Source organism: Hemitrygon akajei, chromosome 20, assembly GCF_048418815.1.
Source record: "Hemitrygon akajei chromosome 20, sHemAka1.3, whole genome shotgun sequence".
Classification (NCBI taxonomy): domain Eukaryota; kingdom Metazoa; phylum Chordata; class Chondrichthyes; order Myliobatiformes; family Dasyatidae; genus Hemitrygon; species Hemitrygon akajei.
Window position 1 is genome coordinate 14,000,619 of NC_133143.1, and position 14,763 is coordinate 14,015,381.

At 34.2% G+C, this 14,763-nt stretch overlaps 1 protein-coding gene across 4 annotated transcripts in view; it reads right to left on the reverse strand.

Moving 5' to 3' along the window:
• elovl2 (ELOVL fatty acid elongase 2) overlaps positions 1–14,763 on the reverse strand; it is a 129,080-nt gene that overhangs the window by 51,346 nt on the left and 62,971 nt on the right. For all 4 annotated transcript variants that reach the window (XM_073023897.1, XM_073023896.1, XM_073023895.1 and 1 more), the window contains 2 exons: positions 8,347–8,534; positions 230–307 (listed from right to left, as the gene is read on the reverse strand). In XM_073023897.1, the coding sequence (XP_072879998.1) occupies positions 230–307; positions 8,347–8,534 (266 nt within the window). The remainder of the gene's footprint in view (positions 1–229; positions 308–8,346; positions 8,535–14,763) is intronic.

Consider the following 14,763-nt stretch of genomic DNA (forward strand, 5'->3'; position numbering starts at 1 on the left):
GTACTGTAGTAGATTGGTAGTATTCTTATTTATTCTGTATTATACCCAATTTGTTATTCAGTTAAATAGTAGTTTGTCTTTTTTTTTAAAAAATACCTTTATAACTTTTTCTATGAAACTTTGGCTAATTGGGGAAACCACTTAATTGGGCCAAAATTATCCCAATTATCCACTGTAATTTGCCTAATGTCTAACATTACCTCCCTGTCAGAATTTAATTTGGTCTCACCCGAATGTCGGCTTGCCCAGCACTGTGAAGATTCTGACACTGCAGGTTGTATCCACCTTCCCAGCTCGCCAAGATCAACTGTAAGGAACAGAAATCTGTCACTTTTACAATTAAAATTTACAATTTTACAAATGCACACCCAGTAACTACTACAGCCTATCTAATAGACTCTTCAAAGGTGAATGATATCTTGGGACAGATAGAAAAACAAGTAATCCTTCTAAAGTGAGAATTAGGGTGGTACAAGACTGGAAGATTTTATTTATTTTGATATTATCAATCTCCGAATGTTAGGGAAAGAATAATGGCCTTTAATAAAGCCCATTTGATCCATAGAAATGATTTTAGTTAAAATATTTTCCAAGCGATTAGCCATCATTTTAGAGAGAATTTTTGCATCCACATTTAATAGCGAAATAGGTCTATATGATGAACATTCAACAGGATCTTTATCTTTTTTAAGAATCAAGGAAATAGATGCTTCATAAAAAGAAGGTAAACTACCCTTCTCAAAGGATTCATGAAATATTTCCAAAAGATATGGAGAAAGTAATCTTTCAAATTTTTTGTAAAATCTCACTGAATAACCATCAAGTCCAGGAGCTTTACCTGATTGCATTGATAAAATAGCTTTCTGAATTTCATGCTCAGTAATTTCCTGTATTATTAAAGAGAAAAAAATCTTTTATCTGAGCTTCAATAAACTCAACAAATTCTGAGCTTTGTAACAAATGTTCTGGAAAACACCAAGGTGGTCTTGTAGAAGCAACATCTTTGTTTCAACATTACAACATTACACAAATATTAGGTGTAAGGGAGCATGATCAGAGATAACAATTGCATCATATTCACATTTCTGAACATTAATTAGAAGTTGAGGGTCGACTGTAAAATAGTAGATTCTCGAATATTTATTATGAACATGTGAGAAAAAGGAATATTCTCTATCACTAGGATGCGTATGTCTCCAAACTTCAATTAAGCCATAATCAATTAAAAAGGAATTAATAAGTGATGCAGAACCAATTAGGGAGTTGATGTTTGGATGATAGCTTATCTATTAAAGGATTTAAACAAGTATTAAAATCACCACCCATTAATAACATACATTCATTTAGATCAGGTAATAGAGCAAAATCAGCTTTAAAGAATGAGGGACCATCAACATTTGGTCCATATATATTAACCAAAACAATTTTCCTGTTGTAAATTGTTTTAACAATCAAAACTCTGCCATTAATATCAGCTATAATATCCTCATGGTTAAAAGGAATATTGGAATCAATAAAAATGGAAACACCTCTAATTTTACTTTGAGAATTTGCATGAAACTGAGAAACCTTCCAAAATTAAAAAAATCGATTTTTATCACATAACCTGATATGTGTCTCTTGTGCAAAGATTATATCAGGTTGAAATCGGTTAATAGTTTTAAATGTTTTCTTATGCTTAATAGGATGATTCCAACCATGGACATTCCAACTTAGAACATTTAACTGTTTGAATATCATCATGAGACTTTGTATCCAAAAAAAAGTAGTTAGACACATGTAAGGATAAGTTAGTCGAGAATGGCGGAGATAAACAACAATAATAATAATTTGCAAATGCTCTGGAATTCAATAATGGGGATAAAAAATAAGAAAAGAAAAAAGGAAAAAACCCACCCTACCTACAAAGCCCGGAAATAAGTCTATATCAATCGACGCAAGCCCCGAAGAACGCATGAAAAGCAATTATAAACTTCACCTGCCTAAATAGAAGGTAAAAATGAAAAGAGTAATCTCTGTCTCCCTCTTCCAGATATACATCTCATTACAATTGAGTTGAAAAGAAGAGTTATTAGAGACAACCTTCAGTTTTGAAAAAAATCTTCATAATATTAGATAAGGAAAAAAAACACGTCCAAAAAAATTCTTGAAATTTTTTTTCACAGAAGAAAAACAATCGCCATCTTTAAATGATCAGATCTATCTTTAAAACGTAAAAAATTCCAGATAATTACTTAAAGTTTTCAAAATATACCTATCTTTTTAACTAAATGTTCTGATCAAATTGACTCTATTATTTTGTCCTTTATTTGGAACAATAAAAGACCAAGAATTAATAAGTATCATTTACAAATCTAAAAAAGATGGTGGACTTGCACTTCCTAATTTAAGATTGTATTACTGGGCTGTTAATATTTGACAATTATGTTTTTGGCTAAATTGGCTCAATAAGATTGATTTGGCTTGGATTGATTTGGAATTAAAAGCTATCAGACCATTTCATTTAACCTCATTATTAGGAGCTCCATTACCTTTACAACTCTCTAAAATTCCAAATTTAAATCTTTACCCTGTTATTAAATAGTCCTTACGAATTTGGTTTCAGTTTCGCAATTTTATTAATTTTAAACAATTAAAATTGTCTAGTTCCTTATATTGAAATTTGTTTATTTAAACCTTCAATAACTGATCCCATTTTTCTCTTATGGAGAAATAAGGGGATCTGTTTTTTTGAAGATTTATTTTGTGATGGTCGATTGATGACTTTTGAAGAGTTAATTAGGAAATAATCTCTCTCTCATACACACTTTCTGCAATATTTTCAGGTTAGACATTTTTTACAAAAATACTTATCTAAGTTTCCATATATGCAAGAATCTGATTTGTTGGATACTATTTTGAATATGAATCCTTTAGTAAGAGGTTCCATTGGTAGAATTTATAATTTATTTTTACTACAAAAAGATAACCTCTCACTAAAGATTAAACAAGATTGGGAGAGAGAACTTAATATGACCTTTGTTAATGAAGATTGGTCGCGAGTTCTGAAAATGGTCAATTCTTCTTCGATATGTGCTATTTAATTCAATTTAAAATTGTTCACAGTTATTACTTAACAAAGAAGAGACTATCCAAAATATTTCTTAACATAGACAATTATTGTGATAGGTGTAAAACTGAAGTAGCCACTTTGTCACATATGTTCTGGTCATGTTCTTCATTAAAATCTTTTTGGAAATCTTTATTTTCTACAATTTCTAAAGCTCTAAAAATTAATTTACAATGTAATACATTGACTGTTCTATTTGGAATAGTTCTGCATCATATTCAGGGTATTTCATCTTCAGACCAACATGTAATTGCATTTGTTACATTGTTGGCAAGAAGGGCTATTTTATTGAAATGGAAAGATACCTCTGTCCTACATTAATTCAATGGTTTTCTCAAGTAATGTTATGTCTTAGTTTAGAAAAAATTAGAATTAGAATTTTTGATCCTCGATTTGATTTTTTGATTTTGAGAGAAGATGGGGTTCTTTTGTCAAATATTATCATTTAATTTGAATTAATTTATATGGTTTCCTTCCAATTTTATTTTATATAAATATGAATTGGCGGTCAATGATTCTTCTTCTTTATATATATTGAAGTTTTGTATCATTTTACAGCTGTAGAAGATTATGTATCAATAAAAAGATTTTTAAAATGAAATAATAATAACAGGGTTGTTGTGATGGGAGATTTTAATTTCTCAAATATCGATTTGCATGTCCCTAGAGTGAAGAGTTTAGATGGGGTGGAGTTTGCTAGGTGTGTTCAAGAAGATTTCTTGACACAATATGTATATAACCCTACAAGAGGAGAGGCTGTACTTGATTTGGTATTGGGAAATTAACCTGGTCAGGTGTCAGATCTCTCAGTGGGAGAGCATTTTGAAGATAGTGATCACAACTCTATCTCCTTTACTATAGCATTGGAGAGGGATAGGAACAGACAAGTTGGGAAAGCGTTTAAATGGAGTAAGGGGAAATGTGAGGTTATCAGGCAGTAACTTGGAAGCACAAATTGGAAACACATGTTCTCAGGGAAATGTACAGAGAAGTGTGCTAAATGTTCAGGGGATGTTTGTGTGGAGTTCTGTGTAGGTACATTCCAATGAGACAGGGAAAAGATGGTAGGGTACAGGAACCATGGTGTACAAAGGCTGTTGTAAATATAGTCAAGCAGAAAAGAAGATGAAAGGTTCAAAAAGCTAGCTAATGATAGAGAGCTAGAAGATTAGAAGGCTAACAGGAAGGAGCTCAAGAAAGAAATTAGGAGAGCTCGAAGGGGCCATGAGAAAGCCTTGGCAGACAGGATTAAGGAAAACCCCAAGGCAAATGCAAACTCTGCCTACCTAAGTAAAAAGAAAAAAAAGTCTCCCTCTACTGAACATAAAACTCATTACAGTCGACATATATCTCAATATAATTAACTTGGAAGGAAAGTGTTTTTCTTGTAAAACAAAACGACCTTCAATTGAAAGTAACCTTCATAACATTAGATAAGGTAAAAAAACACATCCAAAACAATTCTTGAAATATTTGCGCAGAAGAAAAATAATCTCCATCTTTAAATTGTCTGGTCTATCTTTAAAACATAAAGAAATCCAAATAATTACTTTAAAAAATCTTTACAAAAGCATACGAAACAAAAAAAATCCAATTAATTCATTTAAATGTTGCAAAAAAAATTCTAAATGGTTCAAACTTATTACAGTCTATCAACAGTTCTCCCTCTATGTCTTCTGAAATTGAAGCCATCCAAACCAGTCTTTTTCAAAGATAAAAATGTATTTTAAGGTAAAGGCTTCTGTAACTATCAGATCTTCCAATCTCATCACTCTTTACACCGCGAGACAATCAAGCCGTTATAAATCATTCAAGCTTCAGGCTTCAGACTCATCATCGGATGCGTCGGATAAAGAATTAATAAAACTCAATGCTTCGACTGCATCATCAAAAACATGAAAGCCAGACTTTTTGACAAAAAGCCTTAATTTCACTGGATACTTAAGCAGTGGGAAGAGCTTTTTTCATACGCTGATTTCATAACCGATGCAAATCCAGCACGCTTCTTAACAATTTCACGTGGAAAATCTTCAAAAAAGCAAATGTCTGAATTCTGATACTGAAAAAGTCTTTTTTTTCTTGCAAGCTTAATAATAGTCTGTCTCTGAAGCAGAGAAAACGCACAACAATATGTCTGTTTTTACCTTGATCCAAAAGTGCCGATCCAGTGAGCCATTTCGAAATCTGAAGGCTGTAAACAAACCTCTGGAAATAAAGACTGAAACATTTTTGCAAAATAATCCAGTGTGTCGGCCAATTCTGATTTCTCTTTTAATCCAACAATTCGAATATTCTTCCGATGTGATCAAGCTTTGAGATCAACGATCCGTTGTCAGGCTTTTTCCAAATGAGAAGAAAGGTCAGCAGCATTTTGACTAACTTCTTTAAGATCAAGGCATAAAGAGTCAACTTTTCCTTCAAATTTCTCTTTTAGTTGAGTTATCTCAATGCTGATATTGCTGGTTTGAGAATCTAGCCTTTTTACTCAGGGGGGTTCCTCCGAGAATTCATCAGCTTTTTTGGGCTTTCCATTGCCCGGGTCTGGATTTCTTTTGGCGCTTCTGAGAGTAGCTATAATTTTAACTGTTATTCTACAGATCCGACTGAATGAAGTTGAAATTTCAAAGTTTAAGTTGGAAAAGGGAGAGATTAAAGGCGGACAAGAAGCGGCTGTGTCTTACACGTCCGTAACCAGGAGGCGGAGTTTCGCTATTCGGTAGGATTTTACAAAAAATTTGAAAAATTACTTTCTCCATATCTTTTGGAAATATTTCATAAATCATTTGAGAAGGGTAATTTACCTTCTTCTTTTTATGAAGCTTCAGTTTCCTTAATCCTTAAGAAAGATAAAGATCCTACTGAATGTTCATCATATAGACATATTTTGTTATTGAATGTGGATGAAAAAATTCTTTCTAAGATAAAGGCTAACCATTTGGAAAATATTTTAACTAAAATTATCTCTATGGATTAAACAGGCTTTATAAAAGGCTGTTACTCTTTCTCCAATGTTCGGAGATTGATGAACATTATATATTCATCACTATCTAAGGTACCCCAATGTGTTATTTCTCGACGCAGAAAAAGCATTTGATAGAGTCGAATGGACATATCTGTTTAAGGTATTAGAAAAATTTGGCTTTGATAATAATTTTAATAGGTGGATTCAAATGATCTATAAGAATCCTACTGCTACTGTTATTACTAATAATCTCAGGTCCTCTTTTTTTCACTTTCACGAGGTACTAGACAGGGATGTCCATTAAGCCCTTTATTATTTAATCTTGTACTGGAGCCTTTGGCCATAATACTCCATGAAGCTAAAAATATTCATGATATCTCTATAAATGGGACCATACATAAGATTTCTCTTTACACAGATGATCCTTTGGTTTATATTTTGAACCCTGAAGAATCTATTCCTAATCTTTTGGAAATACTAAATGATTTCGGAAAATTTTCAGGAGATAAACTTAACTTAAAGAAAAGTGAATTGTTTCCATTAAATGCTCCTGTTTTTATATATAACGATATTCCACTTAGAATTGTTAATTCTTTTAAATATTTAGATATTATAATTACTAAAAAATATAAAGATCTTTATAAAGGTAATGTAGTTCCTTTAATGGATGATGAAACAATTATTTTCCAGATGGAACCCACTTACACTTTCTTTAATAGGTCATATCCATGCTGTGAAAATTATGATTTTACCTAGGTTATTATTACACCATTCCATAATCTGTCTCCCTATCTGCTCCTCGATGTCCCTGTTACTATTGGGAAGTCTATAAAAAAACACACCCAGTAGAGTTATTGAGCCCTTCCTGTTCTCTACTCTTTCCACAGTTTCTGCATAACCTGTAGCATTGCCTCTACTTTTAGGTTTCCTTTGACTGCGATGATTTTCATCTCAACTTTCCATCGTTTTTTCTGTTGTCAGTTATCCCTACTTTATGCAACATTGCCTGAAGCTATTGTAGTGATTGTGGTTTTCAGCTTGTAAGCATCTGACCCTTAGTGATACACTGCAGTTCTTGTTCATTCTAGGATGTCAGCTTCACAGTCTGAACCAGCATTTAACTGCCATCCTTTATTGCTCCCGAGAAGGTGAAGGTGGGTTGCCTTCTTGAACCACTGCAGTCCTTCAGGTATGTATATACCCTCAATGCTGATATGGATAGTGTTCCTGGATTTTAGCCCACCAATGTTGAAGGAATAGTGATCTGTTTCCAGGTCAGGATAGTGTGGCTTGGAGAACAATTTCCAGGCAACGATGCTCACATACCTCTGCTGCCCTTGTCCTTTTAACTTTGGAAGATGCTGTTTAATGAGTTTTGATGAGTTCCTGTAGCGCATCATGTAGCTGGTACAAACTGCAACTACAGTGCATTGTGATGGTGTGAATGAATGGTTGTGTGTGTTCTAAGGTTCATGCAATGAACTGTGCCAAATTGGTGTATACATGCTATGCATCCCTCTATCACATCTGTAGTAAATGATCCAATCAACCAATCACACTGAGGCCTAGACTCTCTCCAATATACCAGGGAATGGAATGTTTAGGAATGAAACATTGATGCCTTATTGATATATTGTAAATATTGCAAGCCAGTCTCCTGATACACTTGGTGCAGAAAATACTGACAGGTAATTGTTCAATTACAAATTTTATGAACAAAGTTTTAACATGGTGTACCTTGAGGATAAATAAACTCTTTTCAAATGAAAAAAAAAATCTATTTTTTTTCAGTCCAAAGCAGAGCACCTTCCATTTCAGCTCAACAAACTGAAAAATTCTAACAGTGTAGACTGTGATCATAATTACTCTTCATGCAAATGCTTTGGTCACATATAAACTGTAAACAAGCTTGATTATGAGAGAACATGTTGATTCCTCATTAACCAAGTGGTGCCTTTGTCAACACAAACCAGTTTCGTCAAAAACTAATGAGACCAAAACAATAAATTCTGAAAAACAATTACTGTAAATTAATCTTTGATATTTTACCATGTAAATAACTAAAAACTGGATTGGACCAAGTTCTGAATCCATGCTATTTTCCTACACTCATCTCTAAGCAAAATAACTCTGTAGACCAATGTACTATTAAAGATAAGTTGTTTTTTATGTGAAATTTATGCTAAGATTCACTCTGTGATAATTCTAAAGTAACAATAACAAAATTCTTGCAGTTAGTTAAATTTATAATACTTGATAATATGTAAAAGCTTACCTCAATAAACATATATAGAGACAGAAGCATCACTCCAAGGTTGTACAAGATTAAGTGACCCCTGAGGGAGAAGGCAGGCTTTTCCCTCATATACTTTGTGCCTAGCCATATAGTGGATAGATACAATAGTGTAAGGAAGAGTGTGGGTAAATAGGAATCCAGCAAAGCCCAGCCTCTAACCCTGGGATCTGAAAATGAAAAAGAAAAGTCATCATCATGTCTTGCAACTACAGTTAAGTTCATAGAATCGTATAGCAAGGACACAGGATCTTCGGCCTAACTTGTTTATGTTCAAAGTTCAAAGTATGTATACATTATACAATGTTGAGATTCATCTCCACAAAACAAGAAACCCAAAAGAACCCATAAAAGAAAACCGACAAACACCCAATGTGTAGGGAGAAAGAGAAAAAAAACAAACTGTGCAAACAATAAAAATAATCAAATAGCATTTAGTATGAAAGTGAGTCCTCAGACACGGACTGGAGCAGCTGGAGAAGGCCCACAGCCTCAGTCTTAATTCAGCACATAGCAGAGTAACTGTCGCAGATCCCGCAGACACAAAGCCCAGAGCAGCCAGAGCAAGCTCCCAGCCTCAGTTCAGCACATAGCAGAGTGACCAAGATGCCCATCCAAACTGGTCTCATTTGCCAGCATTTGGCCCATAACCTTCTAAACCTTTCCTATCCAACAGAGTTTTTAATGTTGTTACTGTGGCTGACTTATCCACTTCCTCTGAAAGCTCAATCTGCTTATGTACCACATTCTAAGTAAAATGTTGCTCCTCTCATTCCTGTTAAATCTTTTCCCTCTCATCTTATAGCTGTACCCTCTAGTTCTTGATTCCCCAACTCTCGGAAAAAAATTGGGTGCATTTATCTTTCCTGCAGTCAATACAATTTAACAACATCTTTCCTATTGCAAGATGGCAAAAACTAAACACAATATGCCAAGTATAGCCTCACCAGAATCATGTACAACTTCACCATGATCTCCCAACTTCTATATTTGATGCAGCCCTGGCTGATGAAGGCCAGTGTGCTAAAAGCTTTCTTTAACACCGTGTATATCTGTGACTCCACTTTCTGGGAACCATGTACCTGAATGGCATGATCTCTCTGATCTACAACACACCCCAGGGCATTACCATTATGGAACATATTAGAATAAAAATATAACTTTATCACCCCACTGACATAGCTGGACATTCTTTGCTTTATCTGATTGAATCTTCACTTTCTGTCACCAATCTAATAGAATTTTTGTGATTATTTCAAAATCACAGCATTAATACCAACTGCTGAATTAGCAGATTTCCAAATTCAATAAAATCAAAGGCAGAAACATTATCTGAGGCTCAGCCTTATTTTCTAAAGTGCAATAGTTGAAGGAAATGATTGGCCTACAGGGAGAAAACTGCTTCTGCTTTGTCACTCCAATGTCTGGCCAGAAATAAGGATGTTCACTGGAAATTACATAATGCTTATAATAGCATTTGCAGTTCCTCAGGTAAGAGTCAATAAGGCTAAAGAATTAATTGTGGACTTCAGAAAGGGTAAGTCAAGGGAACACACACCAGTCCTCATAGAGGGAGCAGAAGTGGAAAGTAGACTCCATTTTGCAGCAAATGGAGTGAGATGTGTTTCTATCATGGCTCCACTTTTTTTTATATCTTACATTCCACTGATAGATTCATTTTAAGTTTGAAGATTCATTATTTTTGTTGAAGGATTTATGACTTAACTACGATGGCAGGAAGTCGATCTGGTATTGAATTGAGAAGCGGCAAGTCTTTTCCCGAAATGAAACAAACGGAACAAATAAAGAAGTCGGAGGAACCTGTTACTTTAACAGTAATATTCTCTTCAATACAAGATATGAAATCTGAATTTGGTTCGCTTAACACTAAAATTGATAAACTGACAGATGCTAACAGGAAGCTTGAAAAATCCATCTTTACTGTTCAAGAATCTCTGAAGAATTTGGACTTTCAATTTCAGATGCTCAAACAGACTACCCATCGAATCGAGAGGGAACAGGAATGATTTGGGCAAACTATCAACGACCAAGAATTGAAGATGTCATCTATGGAAAAGAAAATTAATGAAGTTACCTTGGAATTATCAAAAACGAGGGAAAAAATGATTGATTTAGACAGCAGAGCGTGCCAGAGGAATTTACGTATATTAGGTTTGCCTGAAAATACTGAAACTGGTGACCTGTTAAAGTTCTTCTCTGATATACTGTATTCACTTTTTAATGAGATCCTTGAAGTGAATCCTGTCCTCGACACAGCACACAGAATTCCGAGATCTCGGCGGTCATCGGAACTGCGTTCACGACCACTCATACTTTGCTTCCATTATTATACGACCAAAGAAGTCATACTCCAAGAGGCTAGAAAAAGAAGGAAACTGATCTACAATTCAACTGAAATTCGTATACTGGAAGATTTTCCTCCTGAGATTTTTGCCGAAAGAAGGAAAAAAGAAGTCATGACTGAATTGTATAAAATAAACTGCCATCCTTCGCTCCGCTACCCCGCCCACTTGATAATTTTTCCTCCTGATTCTTAGCCACAGAGGATTCTTTCTCCAAGTGAAGGGTGGGAGTTTATTAAAAATTTTAAAACTATTCCGATTGTAACTTGAACAGGTAATTTTGAGCTGGGAGATGTTTATAGATACTTTGAGGAAAGTCTATTCTATGCTTTATGGATGTCCGTACAGGACTTGGTTGATTTAATCCTTTAAAAAAATTTTTTATTTGTTAATAATATGCGTAGTTGCTTTGAAGTAAACCTATTTTCCATTTTATGGATGTTCACACACGACTTAGTCTAATTTAATCTTTTTTCCTCTCTCTTTTGTTTGTTTTAATATTAATATAGCTCAGGATTTGGTATATATATATATATATATTCACTTTTTTTGTACGAGTTGTAAGTTCTCTTAAAAAAACTTTAGTTGTAATATATTATTTGTTGGATTTATTCTTTTCTGAATATATGATTCATACACTTCAGATGAATTTAAGATTGCCATCACTAGTCACGTTTTAATTATTGTTAGACATAACATTACAGTATTTGAAATTTTTTCATCTCTTTTATTATGTCTGTAATCGGTGGGGTAACATACTTTGTGAATAGAGCTGCAAAATGGGGGATGGGGTTAAGGGTTTAGCTTGTGGCCCGCCAACTGGGTCACTACTATTCGGTGGGTGGGGCTATTAGATTAGTTTTGTTTTCTCGATTGGGCAATCTTGAGAGGTTATATTTTCTATCAAACATGACGTCACTTCCTGTCAAGTCTGTGCGGTTTTTTTCTGGATCTAGGGTGCACTTGCGCAATAGCTTTCTTTTTAAAACTTTAACTTAAATTCTGAATATGGATGCTAATAAAATTAATATAATTTCTTGGAATTTCAACTGCATGAATCATCCTATTAAGCATAAAAAGATTTTTATGAAATTAGAAGTACTTTAGGTGGATATTATTTTTGCGCAAGGGACTCATGTACGGAGACAGGATAAAGATTGCTTTTTTAAATTTTGGAAGGGACCTTTATATCATTCCCTATCAACAAATAAAGTTAGAGGGGTATCTATTTTTGTTAATTCTAAAATATCTTTTGTACACTTTAATACTGTAACTGATTCGATTGGAAGGTATTTAATTGTCACTGGTTTATTATGAGGTCAAAAGGTAGCTCTGGTGTGTGTTTACGCATCTAATTCAGACAGTCCTGAATTTTTTAAGAAGCTTTTTTCTGAGCTACCGAATCTAAATGAATATAAGTTGATCATGGGCGGTGACTTTAACTGTTGCCTTAATACGGCGATTGACAGGTCATCAACCAATCCGTTGCTTCCTAATAAAGCAGCAGCCAGTATTAATTCTTTTCTTTTAGAATATGGCTTGGTCGATATCTGGAGATGTAAACACCCTAATGACAAAGATTTTTCTTTTTTCTCACACATTCATCATAAATATTCAAGAATTGATTATTTTTTCTAGATACACGGTTGTTATGTTCTGTTGACGAGTGTGCGTATGACGTTATTGCGCTGTTGGACTACGCGCCTGTGAAATTAACCCTGAAGCTCTCTGATAATTTTTTGAAAATGTCACAGTGGAGATTGAATCCGTATTGTTACAGGATCCAGCTTTTGTTAATTTTATCAAGGAGCAAATTTCTATATTTTTTGAACTTAATACAACTGAAGATATGTCAAATTTGGTTATATAGGATACAATAAAATCCTTTATTAGGAGACAAATAATTTCATATTCAGCAGGTTTAAGAAGGAAAACCAAAACAGAACTTTTAGTGATTACTAATAAAGCAGAGAGATAGATAAAGCGTACTCAGTAAGACCTAGTGGAGACCTATATAAGGAAAGGGTTGAACTCCAAACACAATATGACTTGCTTTTGACCTTCCCCATTGAGCTGCAAATTTTAAAAACTAAAAGTCAATTTTATATATATCTGGGGATAAATCAGGTAAACTGTTGGCTGGTCAGTTAAAGGTAAATATGGTCAGAAGACAGATTTTGAAAATGCACAGATCAGATAGAACTGAAACATTAGATCCTTCTGAAATTAATAAGATATTTATGGATTTCTATTCTAATCTTTATAAATCTGAATTCCCTGATAATACTATTATTATGAATAGATTTTTGCAAAAATTAAATATACCTACAGTTTCTACTCAAGATATTAATGTACTAGATGCACCTATCAAACAAGAGGAAATAGCCAAGGCTATATCCTCTATGCAATTAGTGAAAGCACTGGGACCAGATGGTTATACAGTGGAATTTTATAAGACCTTTAATGAACTTATAAGACCTTTAATGCTCATTTACCATATACGATAGATGTTATTTTTCAGCTTGAACCATCTCAAAAAGGATTGATAGCCATTATATATAAATGGCTTATGAATTTACAAATGATGTCTAATGATAAGGTTAAACGTGGAATAAAATGTATTACTTAGTCAACAGTTCATCCATTTGCGCCCGTCACTCCTTGATTCAGTTCAAGGCAGTGCACAGGGCACATATGTCAAAAGATAAACTAGCGCATATTTTTTCTAATATAAATCCCACCTGTGATAGATATAATGCTGAGGTGGCTACCTTAACTCATGTGTTTTGGTCTTGTATAAAATTAAATAATTTTTGGAGAGATGTTTTTAGAATGTTATCCAAAGTCATAGGTTTGGACCTACAACCTAACTCACTTACGGCAATTTTTGGGATCATTCTGAAGGAAGCAGGAAATGTTTCTGCTTCTGCTCAATGTATTATAGCTTTTTCATCTTTATTGGCTAGGAGAACTATTTTGTTGTATTGGAAAGATCCCCTTTTTTAAAATTATATCCTCAAGTGGAATGCCCAGTTTTCTTTTTTTTTTGTTTGTTTTAGGTTAGTTTAGTGTTTTTTTTTTCTTTTTCTTAATAATGGAAATTTTTGATTTTTTTTTGAATTGTTAATAGGAATTCTGGATATTGAGGAGCTCAATATTATACTATATATGATTTTGGCAGTGTACACTCCTTTACTCCTTTTTGTTATTTGTACTTCCATTGGAATATGTATTTGATATAACTTCTCCTCTGATTTGTATTTGTCTTTATATATTTTTAAATCAATAAAAAAAGATTAAAAATGAAAATGAAATGAGAAGTGGAAAAAGTGAGCAATTTCAAGTTGCTGGGTGTCATTATTTCTGAAGATCTATCCAGCACCCAACATGTCGATGCAACTACAACAATGGCACAACAGTGGCTATATTTCATTAGGAGTTTGAGGAGATTTGGTATGTCACCAAAGACATAGACAGATTTCTGCGGATGTACTGTGGAAAGCATTCTAACTAACTGCATCACTGACTGTGGTATGGGAGTGGGGGGGGGGGGGGGCAGGAGAGGCTACTACACAGGATCGAAATAAGCTGCAGAGAGTTGGAAACTTAGCTGGCTTCATTATGGGCACTAGCCTCCATGTATCCACAACATCTTCAATGATTGATGCCTCAAAAAGACGACAGCCAGCATTAAGGACCCCCCATCACCCAGGTCCTGCCTTATTCTCATTAATACCATCAGGAAAGAGGTACAGAAGCCTGAAGGCACACACAATGATTCAGGAACAGCTTCTGAATGGACACTGAAACTATGAACACTACCTCACTATTTAATAAATTTCTATGTTTGTACTAATTACTTAATTTTACACGCATGCATGCGCACACACACACACACACACACACACACACACACACACACACACACACACACACACACACACACACACACACACACACACACACACACACACACACACACACACACACACACACACACACACACACACACACACACACACAGTAATTCACAGTT